The sequence below is a fragment of the Bactrocera oleae genome, chromosome 3 (genome assembly GCF_042242935.1).
Source record: "Bactrocera oleae isolate idBacOlea1 chromosome 3, idBacOlea1, whole genome shotgun sequence".
Lineage (NCBI taxonomy): Eukaryota > Metazoa > Arthropoda > Insecta > Diptera > Tephritidae > Bactrocera > Bactrocera oleae.
Window position 1 is genome coordinate 82,998,498 of NC_091537.1, and position 15,005 is coordinate 83,013,502.

General features: G+C 29.0%; 1 protein-coding gene across 2 annotated transcripts in view; it reads left to right on the forward strand.

The window, feature by feature from the left end:
* Window positions 1–663: 663 nt before the first annotated feature.
* The window catches only part of LOC106627189 (scavenger receptor class B member 1), a 55,854-nt gene continuing 41,512 nt past the window's right edge, over window positions 664–15,005 (forward strand). Inside the window, exon 1 of one of the 2 annotated variants that reach the window (XM_014247230.3) lies at window positions 664–1,053. In XM_014247230.3, the coding sequence (XP_014102705.2) occupies window positions 1,035–1,053 (19 nt within the window). In that variant the 5' untranslated portion in view covers window positions 664–1,034. The remainder of the gene's footprint in view (window positions 1,054–15,005) is intronic. The other variant, XM_036370561.2, reaches the window with a different exon arrangement.

Consider the following 15,005-nt stretch of genomic DNA (forward strand, 5'->3'; position numbering starts at 1 on the left):
TAAAATTATTATTTTTTTTTTTGCCATTTGTTTGCCTAGGCGTCTGTCGGTATTTACCAATACAATCTACTGATCGGGGATTTCAACCAAAAATTGATTGCGTTCGGGTCGTCTCACACACGCGTTTCAATTTACGCCGCTTTTTGAAACAGTGTATATTTATATATATGTGCATATACATATATATTTAAAAAGTAATTTATAAAAATAAAAAAAGTTGTAATCCAAATCGAATTGAGGCAGAGCATATTTTTGTGCTTCGTGCATTTCTTTCGACGGCCTCTGAGCAGTATAAAATTGTGTGTATGGACAGACAGAAAGCATTCTATGGTGTGCAATCAATCCGTAGTGCTGGTTCTACTCTCGAGTATTGCTTAAACAAACGCAAGTTGATAAGCAAATTTAACGAAAGTGAAGTTCTAAAAATAAAAAATATCAAAGAAGAAAATAATTTTAATAAATAATTGTAATAAAAAAATTTTTAAATAAAAAATACTATATAAATAACTTAAAATAGAAATTTTAAAATTTAATAAAAAAAATTTAAATTTAAAATTTAATAAAAAAAAATTTAAATTTAATATTTTATCAAAATAAAAAATTTAACAAAAACCGCAGTTTTTTTGTTAAAATAATAATATAAATAAAATAAAAGTGTTTTAAAAATAATAAAAAAAAAAAATAAGTGTTGTGTAGTAGTAGACAAATTCAATAAAACTTTTATAAAAACTAAAACTTTATTAAAAAAAACTTATGTGTAAAAATATTAAAAAAATAAATCAAAAAACAAACACCACTTCAACAATACGCCATATTGGACATCTTAGCAGCAAACTGAACTTTAAAAACGAAGTAAGACATAATTTAACACATAAAAGTTTAACAAATGCTTCCACAAAGGATATTTTAACTGCATTTATTTCATAAATCTTAAAAATAAATTTAAAGATCAAAGTTTTACTTCAATAATTTATGCTGCTTGAGAGATACATAACTTCATTGCTTGGTAAAGAGTGAAAATTTGAAGCTGCACAATGTTTATAACTCTCTCACGTAAGTAAATATTGAAATTTAAAAACATGTTTTCATCAATGTCATAAATCTTCAGTTTTTTTATAAAGATAATTAAAATTAATTTTATTATTATTTTTTAATAATTTTATAAGAGAAATATCGCAATTATAAATTATATATTATTTTTATAACAAAGAAATAAATTAAACTAAATTATTTAATTAATTAATCATTAAAAAATTATCATTCTAATAAATTTGTTTAAAGGCAAGTGCATACGTCATAAAATTCTGATAAATTTTTTTTTGTTTTTCTAACATAACTCAAAAATAAATTGTTTTGTTAAAGAAAAAATTATTGTTAATATTGTATTTTTTAAACTACTTTTTAACAAAAATATGTGTTTAAATATTTTTTTATGCATCAAGGACAGTATAAAAGTTTTTTAATTTTTATTACAGTTTTGTACTTCAAAACAACAATCTATTTTACTGAAAAAAAATTGAAAGTATCAAAAAGAAAATTATTTATAAAAATATGACTTAATGCTTTAATTTTATTTATACAATTTTTTATTTAAATGTACAATAATTATCAACAATGTTTTTAATTTAAAAACTACTAAAGACATTTTTTCCAATATGTAATTTTAATAAAAATATAATAAATCTTTTTTTTGACTAATGAAAAAATTGAATTAATTAATTTAATTTGAATACAATTTTTAATAAATAAATTTAAATATTAAACTTTAACTTTAATAGAATTCCTTTATTAAAATATAATATAATATAAATTTATTAAACTAAACCAATATTTGTTTGGCGGAAATTCAATTAGAAATATATTGAATAAGCGTCTCTATTTGAAAAATTATTATACACTTTTTCTTTAATTATTAACTTAAAATTGTTTACAACTTTATAATAGTGTGGCGAAAACTGCATATTTTGGAAAATTATTTAAACGAACTTAGTTTTTAAGTCCTTTGTCACAAATATACTGCTGAAAAAAATTTAACTATTAAAGAAAATCATTTATCAAATTTGAATCGGTTTTTGGAAACATTTGAAAATACTTTTTGATACACCTACATATATTTATATGTTTATATTGTACATACCTCTCAAAAAAAATTTTTTTTTAATATTTACTCCGATCCACAAATTGTAATATATGTATATCATTTAAATATTTTTATACTGTGAAAGTTTTCAAACATGTGGCAACGCTGATCAAAAGTATTTCCGATTTATACTTACATTTTATACCAAATTTATATTTTTGTTTATTATTATTAATATTCACAATTTACTTGAATAAAAAAATGTGAGCATCTCTACTGAAAAATATTCTTCCTTCTTAAACCTCTTTTGGTTTGGTATCTAAGATCTAATCATTTTTTCAGTTTATTAATATTAATGAATAAATAAGTTGGCAACTCTACAAAAAAAAATATTTTCTTTTACATATTTTTCAAACATCTTCAGCTTGTAGTGTTATATTTAATAATTTCAATTAAATGACAAAAAAATCATGTTCTACGGCACAATTCATATGCCCTGAACAGAGTGTATTAAGTTTGCCACGAAGTTTGTAACATACAGAAGCAAGCATCATAGAACTTATAAAGTATATATTTATATGCAAAGGCTCAGCGTGACGATCTGAGTTCATGTAGCCATGTCCGTTTGTCTAGCTGTATGTACATGAAATAGTCTCTCAGTTTTTGAGGCATCAATCTGAAATTTTGAACACCTTTTCTATACAAGAAGCTGCTCATTTCTTGGAACCGTCGATATCAGACCAATATAGAATGTAGCTCACATAGAAACTGATCGATCAAAATCAAGTTCTTGCATGAAATTTTGTGTTTTTTTTTGTTTTAAAATTATCTTCACGAAATTTGACTTTGGATTATTATCCAAAACAGCGCTACCATCTTCGAACATATTGTTCAGATCGGACCACTATAGAATAAAGCTGCCATACAAACAGACCGATTACCATATAAACTGGCCGACATACATATGTATGAATAAAGAAAGAACTTTCGAATAAAATCCAAATGATTTAATTGCTGTGGCGTACGTGATTAAACAATGAGTCCAAGCTGCTGTTAAACATAACAGTACATAAATTAAGTACTACTAAGTGGCGTTATGTATGGGCTTATGCTAAAAAAACCTTCTACACAGAGATAACCAAAAATAAAATGAGTAGCACAAATATATATATTTATAACTGTATATGTATAAGTAGATTTAATGATCACTTAGTTAATGAAACAATTTACATTGCGCTGACTGATTAGCCCGATTTGGGGTGTTTAGCTAATCTGCTCGACTTCTTTCAATAAATTTTTAATAATAGAATTTATAGCATATTTAAATTGTATATATGTATTTATATATGTTGGCAATAAATATATTCATACGAGAAAAAAATCAAAACAAACCAGTCTATGGTGGTTAATTGCTTGTATGTACGCACAGTCCAGGCCTTGCTGGCTCGCATTCGTATGCTCCATTGTCATATGTGATAATATGATAATTGTTGTTGAGGACTGATTTCATTTCACTGCTAAATGATCATTTTAATTCTATTTTTAATTATTTGTTTTGCAACACGTGGCTGTATTATACCAAACGTAATATTACACGGAAAGGAAAGAAATTAAATTTTCACAATTTAAAAAAACAAACGAGAAAAAACTTCGGGTTCAATGATGCACTTCTTATAGCATAAAACGGTATAAAAATATCTTTATTTTGATTTTTACCGGTCCATTTGTATGTCAGCTATACGCTATAGTGGTTCGATCATAATCATACGAGTGTGTACAGATAATGTTGTGCTGGCTAGCACAATAATCTGAGCCAAATTTTTTTATTTTGTCAAATAAAAATTTTTTCATAGAAGAACTTGACTATAGTCTATGCCAGATTTCCTGTGGTTGTCTTGTAAAAAAAAAAGTTTCCCTTACAATTACTTGAATTTGATCGATCAGTTTGTACGGCAGTTACATGCTATAGTAGTCCGATATCGGATATCGCTTCCGATAAATGAGCTGCTATTTGACGACAAAAGATCGTGTACAAAATTTCAGATCGATATCTCAAAAACTGAGAGACTGGTTCCCGTATATACAGACAGCTGGTCAGTGTATAAAAAATTAAGCCAAATGCCATCTGTCTAGAAATGATGTAATAATTGCTATTTTAAGGCATACTCGTACATATATGCAGACAGCCAAATTCATTTTTTTACATACATACCTATGTATAAATAAAGATTTTATGAAGCTCGTGCGATCAATTGTGCGTATAAATTATTCAGAATGCATACAAATGAATTCCACAGAAATGTTAAAAATTAATATGTTTAGGTATAAAATATTCAAAACGATGATAGTGCAAAAGATAATTAAACCTAGTCTCAACAAACATTTGAAAAGCCATTAAATGTGTTTTCTTAATTTTTTTCAATTGAAAATTTCTAACAGCTGCCAACCATTAATAACTATCTTTGTTCAAAATCTTTCTTAAAACTGTTTAATTTGTTATTCAGATTGTTGAATTTAATTTATTTTATCAATTCGATTAAAACAGGTGGCAACACTTATAAAACTATTTTTACTCTAAGCCTTCCACATCCTTTGTTTTATACTCCTACTATAATATTTAATTTTATATTTGCAATAACATTAAAACGGGTGGCAACTCTTACCAAAAATATTTTAATTTTAAGCCTTGAAAATCTATAGTTTTAATTCTTCTTGTAAAAATTATGGAATTTTTTCGAATTAAAATTTTCAAAGAGTGGCATCTATTTATTTTGTAGCTGTAAAAATATAATCAACTTTTTTAATTTTCAATTTCAATTTCACTTGTTAGACACGAAAATTTCTAAAATTGTAAAATATGGTACCCCAAACAAATCATGTCAGACCGAATATCAGATTTCTGATATTTTATCAGAATCAACAGCTGTTCAAGGATTGTTTAAAACCTGGAAGGAGAGTAATGAAAGCTACATATATATATATACATACAAAAGTAACATCCATTAAAAGGGAGTATGCTTGATTTTTAACACAATATTTAATAGATTGAACTTGGAAACGTTTTGCAAAAAATCTATTGAAACATAATAATACACCAACTGATAAAATTTGGCAAGGACAAAACTTTATTATCGCCTTCCGAAAGTATGTCAACACTTAATCCAATTTTCCATACACTTGCCATAGGCTTGAGCTAGAATGGCCTTCATTTTTTCGGTCTTGGCTGTCTTTTTTAGCGCCATTCGCTAGATTGTTGGACAGCTTGGACGTCATATTCATAAGCGCACGTCTTGGCATCAGTAATGATGCGTTTGATGCATGGAAAGTCCTCAGCTACGTTGTCAAACATCTCTTTTGCAACCACTACTCGACGTCGGATTTGCAAAAGATTCAGATAAGCATCGATACTCTTCATACCCAAAACTTTAACCAAAATCGTTGAGTTGATCCATAAAAGCTGTTGAGTTCCTTTGATATTTCTCTGCTGCCAACACAATTATTTGTAAGCGCTTTCTCATTACATTTTTCGATGTAATATCAAATATTTGTGTTGGTGATAAAGTAGACTACCCAAAACACAGATAGTTGAAGGCTTTACCAATCTAGAAAAAAAAAACTTTTATCGATTCGGTTTGCCCGCGTAGTTTAAATAGACTAATCCGAGTAAAATTTGAGATGAACAGCAGCAATCTGTTGTATATTTTGAGGCGCTTGTCGGATGATGAGAAAAGTAATATTAAAATCAAAGATGAGAATTAAGGAAGATATAAAATGAATAAAAGGCAATTTGAAGTTTGCAACTGAGCTATATATGATCAAAACTTGCTTATGACACTTTGCTTATCGAATCACTATGTTTTAGTTGTAATTTAAAGCAACTACAAAAGTCCTTCTTAAATTTATCGAACTAAAAGCACTTTACAATAGACTAAATAAACTATTTTATATATAAAATACTAAGAATTATATATTATTAATACATGTAATATTTTACTTACGTTATGCGTACAAAACGCAGCGTAAGCGAAATATCTCACGTAATCACCAGGAACTTTCAAAAGTCCTCTAATTACAAAGTTGTCTAAATGTGTAGTTTGCATTACATTTCGTATTTTCTAAGTCAACAAACTAGTTTTTATTATTGTTTTTTGTTAATAATTGTTTATGATGCCCGTTATGATACCACAACTGGGTGCAGCGACACTTGGACTTCATATAAGTGCACAGTGCAAATCAGTTTAATTTCATTCCTTTTAACACTATAAATCAACGATTTGCATACATAGCCATAACGGTAATATAAAAGTGCAATATTTATTGTTTAAAAAATATAAAAAAAAATGTCATAATAAAGTAAAAATCGAAATAATTTTTTTATTATTATATACCAAGCAATTTTATATTATTTTGAATGTATTTAGACAATTACATTTAATTAGTTCAACAACACTGGCCTTTTGACAGCTAATGAACACAGCTAATCAGATGAAAATTATTAATAGCCGAATTATTAACTTACTTGTCAGAAACTCACGTGGCCACAATTTCACAGTTATCAGTTTAGTTTATATTTTTGTAATGTTTTTGTAATTCTCACATGTTTCAACATATGATTTTTACTTCCCGTTGTTACTCCTACGAAATTTCTAAATACTTACTTATGTTTGTATGTTTGTACATACACGTGAACAGTGAATCGAAAAGGAGTTTTTACAGAAATTTATTTTATGAAACTTTTTAATCTATTTTTCGCTCGGCTATCTGGAAAAATATTTTTCGTGTTTTAAATAATGTAATAAGGAAAAAATATTACTTCTGTTGTTGTCCATACAAGATCTTCACTTTGACCGAATAGTTTGTATGGCACCGATATGCTATAGTAGTCCGACCTAAACAATTTCTTCGGAGATTGTACTGTTGCCTTGGAGAATAATATGTGCCAAAAATTTCGTAAATACATCTTGTCAAATAAAAAGTTTTTCATACAAGGTCCTCATTTTGACCAATCAGTTTTATGACAGCTATACGATATATTGGTCTGATCTGAACAATTTTTTCTGAAATTGTACTGTTGCCTTAAATGTATATATATATAATCTGAAAAATGTTGCTTCCAACTGTTAAAGGAAAATATATAATTACCACCTTCGAAATAGTGAGTAAAATAAAACTAAATATTAGTCTTTCGGCAAATTTCGTGCCACGGCTTTTTTTGATCTCCGGCAGTAATATTTAAAATTCTTGTATGGGGAAAGATCACAGGCAGTTAATATATATATATATATATATAAGCTTTATATATATAATACATAATAAATAAGCTTTAAGCGAGCCTCTGCTATATCTCTAATGCTGACAAGACGGTTTTTGAGCATAATATTCTTCACATTTCCGATATTATTATCGATATCGTATATGGACTTGGCAAGTTGTCTACGAGTAGACTTCTCAAAGCACTTTTGAAACAGTTTCAATGATTTCGTAGCAGTAATTCTATTTCAAAGTTCAAAATTGTCATATCTCGCTAAATTATATATTCATACGTGAAAGGAGATTACCATCAACCCATAAGAAAAAAACTTTTCCATACTATTTTGGCCTTCATTTAACGTTCACCAGTCCAAGGAAAATTAAATGAGATAATTTATAGTATGTCAAAACAAAAAAATGGTTTTATGCAGAGAAATAATAAGTTTTCTTTCATTAGGCTAGGACCATAGTGCAATAGCGCAGAGACATGTAGGTAGATCAGTGAAGCGAAATCGAATAAAAAAATATATTTATATACATTAGGCTAAGACTATAATGCAGCGATAAGTAGGTAAAGCAGTGAAGTGAAATGCAACACAAAATTTATCACTCAATTAATTTTATATATTTAATTTTTTATCGCTTGACTGTTCTTACAGCTTTTCGTAGTTTTTTCATAACCTCATTATATTACATAACTTTTAAAAATATTTATGGTACAGTTATACTCCAAAAGTTGTGCAGTTCAAAAACAAAGCCAACCAAAAGAAAAATATATTTCAAACCTACATTGTATGCACACTTTTTTGCAACACTGTACGGTGGATAACTATTGACAACCTTAACACACTATCATCACATGAACTTGACAAGGAGACAAGGAAAGGAAGTTTTTGGTTTTTTGTTTTTTGTTTTGTTGACTCTATTAAAAAGAAAACAAATTTATGCATGTAAACAAACGATTTGTTTTCATAAGCCGCATACGCCACGAAATCAGTTCTACAAAAAGTGTTACAAGGACATTTAAATACTTGGAAACGGCACGCATTAAAATAAAGAAAATACCCTGCAGCTTGGCGTAGCATAGATAGCCGTTAAAGAACAACAAAATACGTTCGATGCGATTGGATGTTATTAATTTTTTATAGGCGCAGATTATAGGAAGAATATTCAAGTATATACGGTACTGATAAGAAGTAAATATACGGAATGAAAACCCTTATTTTTTTCTTACATACATACTGACATACAAATGTAGAAATCAGTATATATATTATATATGACATACTTAAGTACGACCTTTAGATTCCTTAGTCCAAGTACACTGTTAGTCCATGAATATTCAACATTGATATGGGACATAAAGTAAGTGGCGGCGTAGGAAGGCAAGACAATTCAGTTTGATGTACATAACATATATGACGCTGAATATTGCACAATGTCAAAACGAGGTTGGCTTCGGAAGACAGCGTATAATGTTCAAAATAAGTCAATTAAATGAAGTCCGCAACTTATCGTCAAGCGGTTGTTCATGTACCAAGCTAGTAAAGTTGTGAACACTAAGCCAATAGTACCAGAGCCAATATTTGCTTTGTTTAAAACAGCTTCATAAGATAAAAGGAGAAAAATAACTCAGTGTCGCCAAACGAAGCTCTCTCTGGTAGGATTTAAGCTTTCAAGCAATTGCGTGAAGGGCGCACGGTACCTCCATGAACCCAAGCGCACTTCTCGGCTTCTATTATGCGCTTGACTTGGATGAGGTGATGAATGGCCTAAAAAAATCACTGTTATCCTAACAAAATCACTGGCATTATGTTAAGTTTAACTTGCTTGAAGAGTGTTGGTTGTCTTTTTACTCTCTGTTCCAGTTTTCATTTCAATAAAGGCATAAGTTTAAAACTAACTAAATAATATATTTTTCAAGTGTAACAAAACTATATAACTTCAAAGTTTTTATTGCTTTAGTACGACTTTTGTTCCAAATGCGTTTACACATTGATGTACCCTTGTATTTCGTACATGCGTTGAATTAAATTTCTATTTGTTAATAATATTTACTATTTGAAAGTTAAGTTGATTTGCTAGCGCATTTTTTGGTGTTTGTTGTTTTGTGTTTTGCACATGTCCCGAAAATCTAGTGACCCGCATGAACTCATGCCCAATGTTTACTTCGAAAAGTACGCAATCACTTACCCAAATATATACTTAGGTATTAAAATTTGCATAACTTTTAATACCTAAGTATGTAAATATGTATGTATCGAAAAAATTTAGAACTAATCGTTAAGATAGACATTTTTTATTCATGAAGATAGCATGCTCTAAACTAAATAGGGTCTTCTTTTGTATGCAAATCCATTAAAAAATTAGCAAATTAAATAAAGTGAACCGAGGAATGCGCAGTCATGACTATTTCGGGTTTCTTTGCTTTTTGCGTGTAAGCTAGAACATTAAGTTATTCAACAACCAAGAGATTTTTCTATCGGATATGGAAAAACTCAGTTTCAGACCAGCTCAAGTACCATTTGTTAATCTTCTTCTCAGTGTTGTGGTATTCTTCTTAATGTCTTCAGACAAATCTAGAATTTTACTAATTTAAAGTCAACTCCGACCCGAACTTAAAACTGTTATATGTCAGAACCAGCGTCAAACATTTTAAATTGTCTGTCGAGGTCGGCTTTCACGGCAGTTATTTTAGATATACACTACAGATATACATGGTTACGTCCACCTAGGTAGCCAATTTTTTTCATTATTTTATGCGTTATATCCAATATTATATTTAATTAACTGCTTGACTTTCCATTTGCCATCTCCTATTGATATTACTATGTTCCCAACATTTCCTAACCTTACATTTTGAATTTAATTTTAAAGGACGTGCGTTTATGAATATATTTATAGGCGATGATATGGAAAACTTTAAGAGCTTAGTTTGAGAATAGTTAAGGGGAACGCTTAACCTCACTATTAACGGCATCGGGTTACATCTGCATAAGACATATTTGGCTAACAGGTCATAGTGGTTATAGCTAGACATTATGTTACAGGTCTACATGTGGTAGAGTTAAAAATATTACTGTATGCTTGTTGCTGAAGCTGTTTAGAGAAAGTCGGAGTAGAAAAATCTCAACATTTTCTTATTAATTGCCCTTTATTGGCCTTTATATAATATATATTCCGCCGAGCGGAAATAGTAATTAAAGCCCTCCGTAGATTTGTAATGGGTACAAGGCGCTTTTTCGACACTTAAAACCAAATTATTTGGGTTCTTTTTCTGGCTTCTCTTAAAACTAATCATAATTCGACGAAGTGCCTTTCTCTCTTGGTTTGCAGCCATATAACCTATCCTAACCTAAAATCGGTATTCACATGGCACGAGTATACACAATGTTCTTCCGATATCCAAAGGGTTTATATATCATATTATAACCCATAACGCAAAAAAATAATAAATTATAATGATAATAATAAATGATAAGAATATAGAGAAATAGATATTTTAACTCAAAATACACTGTTTCTTCCTTAATAAAATATAATTTCATGGTATACCTCCCCCAAATAGAGCGCGCATGCGTTTAAGCGTCATTAATTACCACTGGACTTCGGTCAACATATTTGTTTTAATGTTTTCGCTGAAATCGATTATAATTCTCGCACATCAAAGCTCACACTCTAACTTATAATTTAAAAATTAAAAAAAAAAAATTACATTGCTCATAAAAACTTTTATGGTTACATTTGTGAAACTTTACGCCGCCTCCCATCCTTTTCCATTCACACACGCTCTTCAATTGTACATATATACATATACCTATACATATGCATATATGTAGGAGTACTTTTTTTAAACACTGTAATTAATATGAAATTAACTATTAAATAATTACCTTAGGGCAATTATTAACCACTCACCGTAATTGAATTTGCACCTAATACTGGCTAAATGCAGCAATACTTCATTACAAAAATTCCAGAACTGTTCTGGGTTTACATATGCACATAGAAAATTATAGAAAAAAAATTATATTCTAATTTAAAAAAAGTGTAGCAAATGCCGCTGAGCAATCTTTTGAGCTGTCTTTCGGTTGTCGGAAGCAAACGCGATAGATTTCATTTACAATTACTTTCACAATTATCGATTTGATTATTTTTAATTACTGATTGATTTGTACATGAGGTAATACCTTTTAACTACGTATGCATAATATACCTTTATGAATATGTATCGTGAAAAAGCGTTAATATGGGTAATTTGTAAATATTTGCTCATACTAAACCTTTTAACGGTGTAGAAAAGTTATGAATTGATTGCTGTTTGCGTAATTTGTAATGGAGACCAAAAAAAGTATTTACTTTTATATAAACCAAGCCAGTTGCATGCTATATAGTTTCATTTTCTGAAACGATTAATAAATATTAAATAAAAATAATAGAATAATTAAATTTAAACATGGAATTTTTCTTTACAAGGTTTCCTTTGTAATTTTCGTAAGGTTTCTATTAAATATAATTATTAAAATACTTGGCAGCTTAGACTCAGCTAAATACAAAATCATACAAATCTTACGTTAGATGCAACCATGGTGTGTTGAATAAAGGCTGAGCCAAACCTCTTTATCCTTCTTGATTGTTCCACTGCACGTGATATTATTCCTCAAAGTTCTTTTACACATACCATACTCGTAAATATATCTCAAAACTTCAATCAACCGTTAGTACTATGATGTCAAGCTCTAAAGCGACTAATTCTTATTAGACAGAGAGACGGATATGTCTAAATCAACGCAGCTCGTCATGCTGTACGGCGGTTGAGACAAAACTTCCCAACCGCTTAACTTCCAAATAGCTTTTAACCAGTCTTGTCGAGCGTTGTCATAATGGAAAATTACGGCCGCGTGTCTAGTCGGGATTTTTTCAGCAATCGCTCGCTTCAATTTGGCACGTTTCTCTAGCAAGAGCATGTTCACCATAAACTGCTACCTAAATACGATGACTTTCAGTCGAGTTTTTCTACATATAAAAGTAACGAAGAAGAACTATCCGCCAAGTCACTATTCAGAATCAATGTTCGACATATTTGAGCGAAAGAAAATTATTTTTGTATACGCCTTAAATGAATGGCATACGAGTGTACTGAAAAAGACGCATAATCTTGCATTTTGTAAATTAAAAAAAAAAAACAACTCTAAAACATATAATATTCTAAAACACAATAACTGTTTTAAAATCGTTATGATTTTTATAAAAATACATCTTACACGATTTTTGATCGATGCCAATACTTCTAAAAGCATATTCATGAAGGATAATGCCAATATTTTATATTTCTTCATCTGACTTGGGTAAAAACTGTATGAATGTTGAAAAATCAAGTTAAAAAGTCAAATTCTGTTACAAAAAATATTTTTAAGGGTATTGAATTCTTCATGTTCGAAATTTCGTCAAATAAATTGCATATAATATTATTTATAGATGGAGTACATTACCAACAGCTGATTTCTGACAATCGACAGCTGATTTATTAGTATTTATTCAGCCAATGATACATAAGCTTAGTAAACTTTAACCTCACCAAATTATAGTTTCAAGTATTTTGAAAAGAAATCTTGACCGTTTTCGATTATTACAATACCAAAAATAGTTGTGAAATGTCTGATTCTACTTTTATATTGTAACTGGCAAACGAATTCTGGTTTTTTTGATATAATTGTGAAATTATTAGTGCAGTCAATTCGAAATTGAACTTAAGTAACGAAGGCCAATTCTAGGCTTTGAAAATATCTATATAACATACTTATCTAAATTGTATTTTACGTCCATGCCAATACATATGCAATTTGAAATCAATTTGCAATTTGAAATTAATGGTATAAAAAACAAAAGAAAAAAATTCTACTGAAAAATTACTGGTCTATTTCAATTAAATCTAAAATATTATATGACTTAATTTGAATTTTAAAAAATTAACTCTAATACATAAAATTCTTTGGTTCCTATAAAATTAATCAAGTCTGCAAATGAAAGCAAAATATTATGCAAGAAAATTCCTGTTCTGTTTCGAAAAATTCTAAAATATGATTAGCGACTGAAACAAATAAAAATTGCAATACGCAGGCCGAAAAGAGGCAAATCAATTAATAACCAGTTGCAAAGTAAAAAACGGGTATGTTTCAAAAATTTAGCTGAGTAATGCTTACATTTGTATTAAAGTTGCGAATAAAAAATACCTGTTAAAACCAATCATATACAGAAATAGGAATAAACATAAAAAAAAAAAATATTTTAATACAAATACGTTTAGAAAAAGATTGTAAGAAAAGAAAGATAAAGTAATCAATAAATGCGTTCCGCCTTAATTAATATTATGTTAGCTTGTATCTTAACAGCCACGAATTTTATTATAACTGCCTTTAGTTTTTTTTACAATATATTTTTTTTCTTTAAGAAAAATATGATTTGAGAGATGACGGCAAAGAATTTTAATTTAAGAAATTTCACAACATATACTTGTATACAAATTGGCGCTCAAATGTCATAGCCTAATCTTAAAAACAAAAAAAAAATTTACTGTTGCTTTTTTTTCTATTTTCTAAGCTTTTTATTTTAATTGCTTCTGACTAATTTATGTTAAATTTCGTAATGATTATGTAATTTGCCAAGCCAAGCAGATTTTGTTTAGAGATTTTATTAAATATGTAAAAAGCCGATTGACTAATAACGGAGCTTCCCAAAACTTGTAAACTTTTGTTTATAGAGCAGTTATTTGCTTCTTAAAGAGTAAGACTAAGCTAGAGCCCACATAAACCGGTTTAACTTTAATAATTTATTCAGTGCGTAAGTGGAAATGTCCGGGAATTTCTCGCTGCAAACTCATGTGTAATAAAGTTAGTTATCTATTCACAAAAAATACACATGTTTTCTTAAGAAATAGCACCGCCGATTTCTCATTAATAACACGATATCTCTAATGCACTAATACCCACAACAATATTTGAAAAGTGATACAATTCTAAGAATCAATTAATGAAATTTAGAATGTTCAATACACACAATTTATATTTATACACATTTTGTCTTCGGAGATTGGAATATCTCTTGGACTGTAAGACACCTCTTTCACAACACATTTTATGATCATTTGTATACCCTGAATAGGGAATATTAACTTTTCCACGAAGTTTGTAACACGCAGAAGAAAACGTCAGAGACCCTATAAAATATATTTATATATATGATCAGCATGACGAGCTGAGTCGATTTAGTGAGATATCGATCTTAAATTTTGAACAGGTCCTTTTCTCCGGAAGGAGCTGCTTATTTGTCTGAAACGCCAATATCGGAGCACTATAGCATATAGCTGCTATACAAACTGAACATTCGGAATGAAGTGCTTGCATGGAAAACTTTTTCTTTTGACGAAATTTCTGCACACAATTTGGCATGGATTATTTTCTTCGGCAATAATGCAATATCCGAAGAAATTGTTCAGATCGGAATCAAGTGCTTCTTAGGAACCTTTTGTATTTGTGAAGTGTTCTCTAGCTTCGGTTTTCTTTTTTTATAATCGGTTTTAGTTTCATATAATTTTCACGATTTCTTCCGCACATTGTACGCTAAAATACTTCGAGAAATAAAAAGAACTTCTATATTGAATGCTTTAGCTTTATAT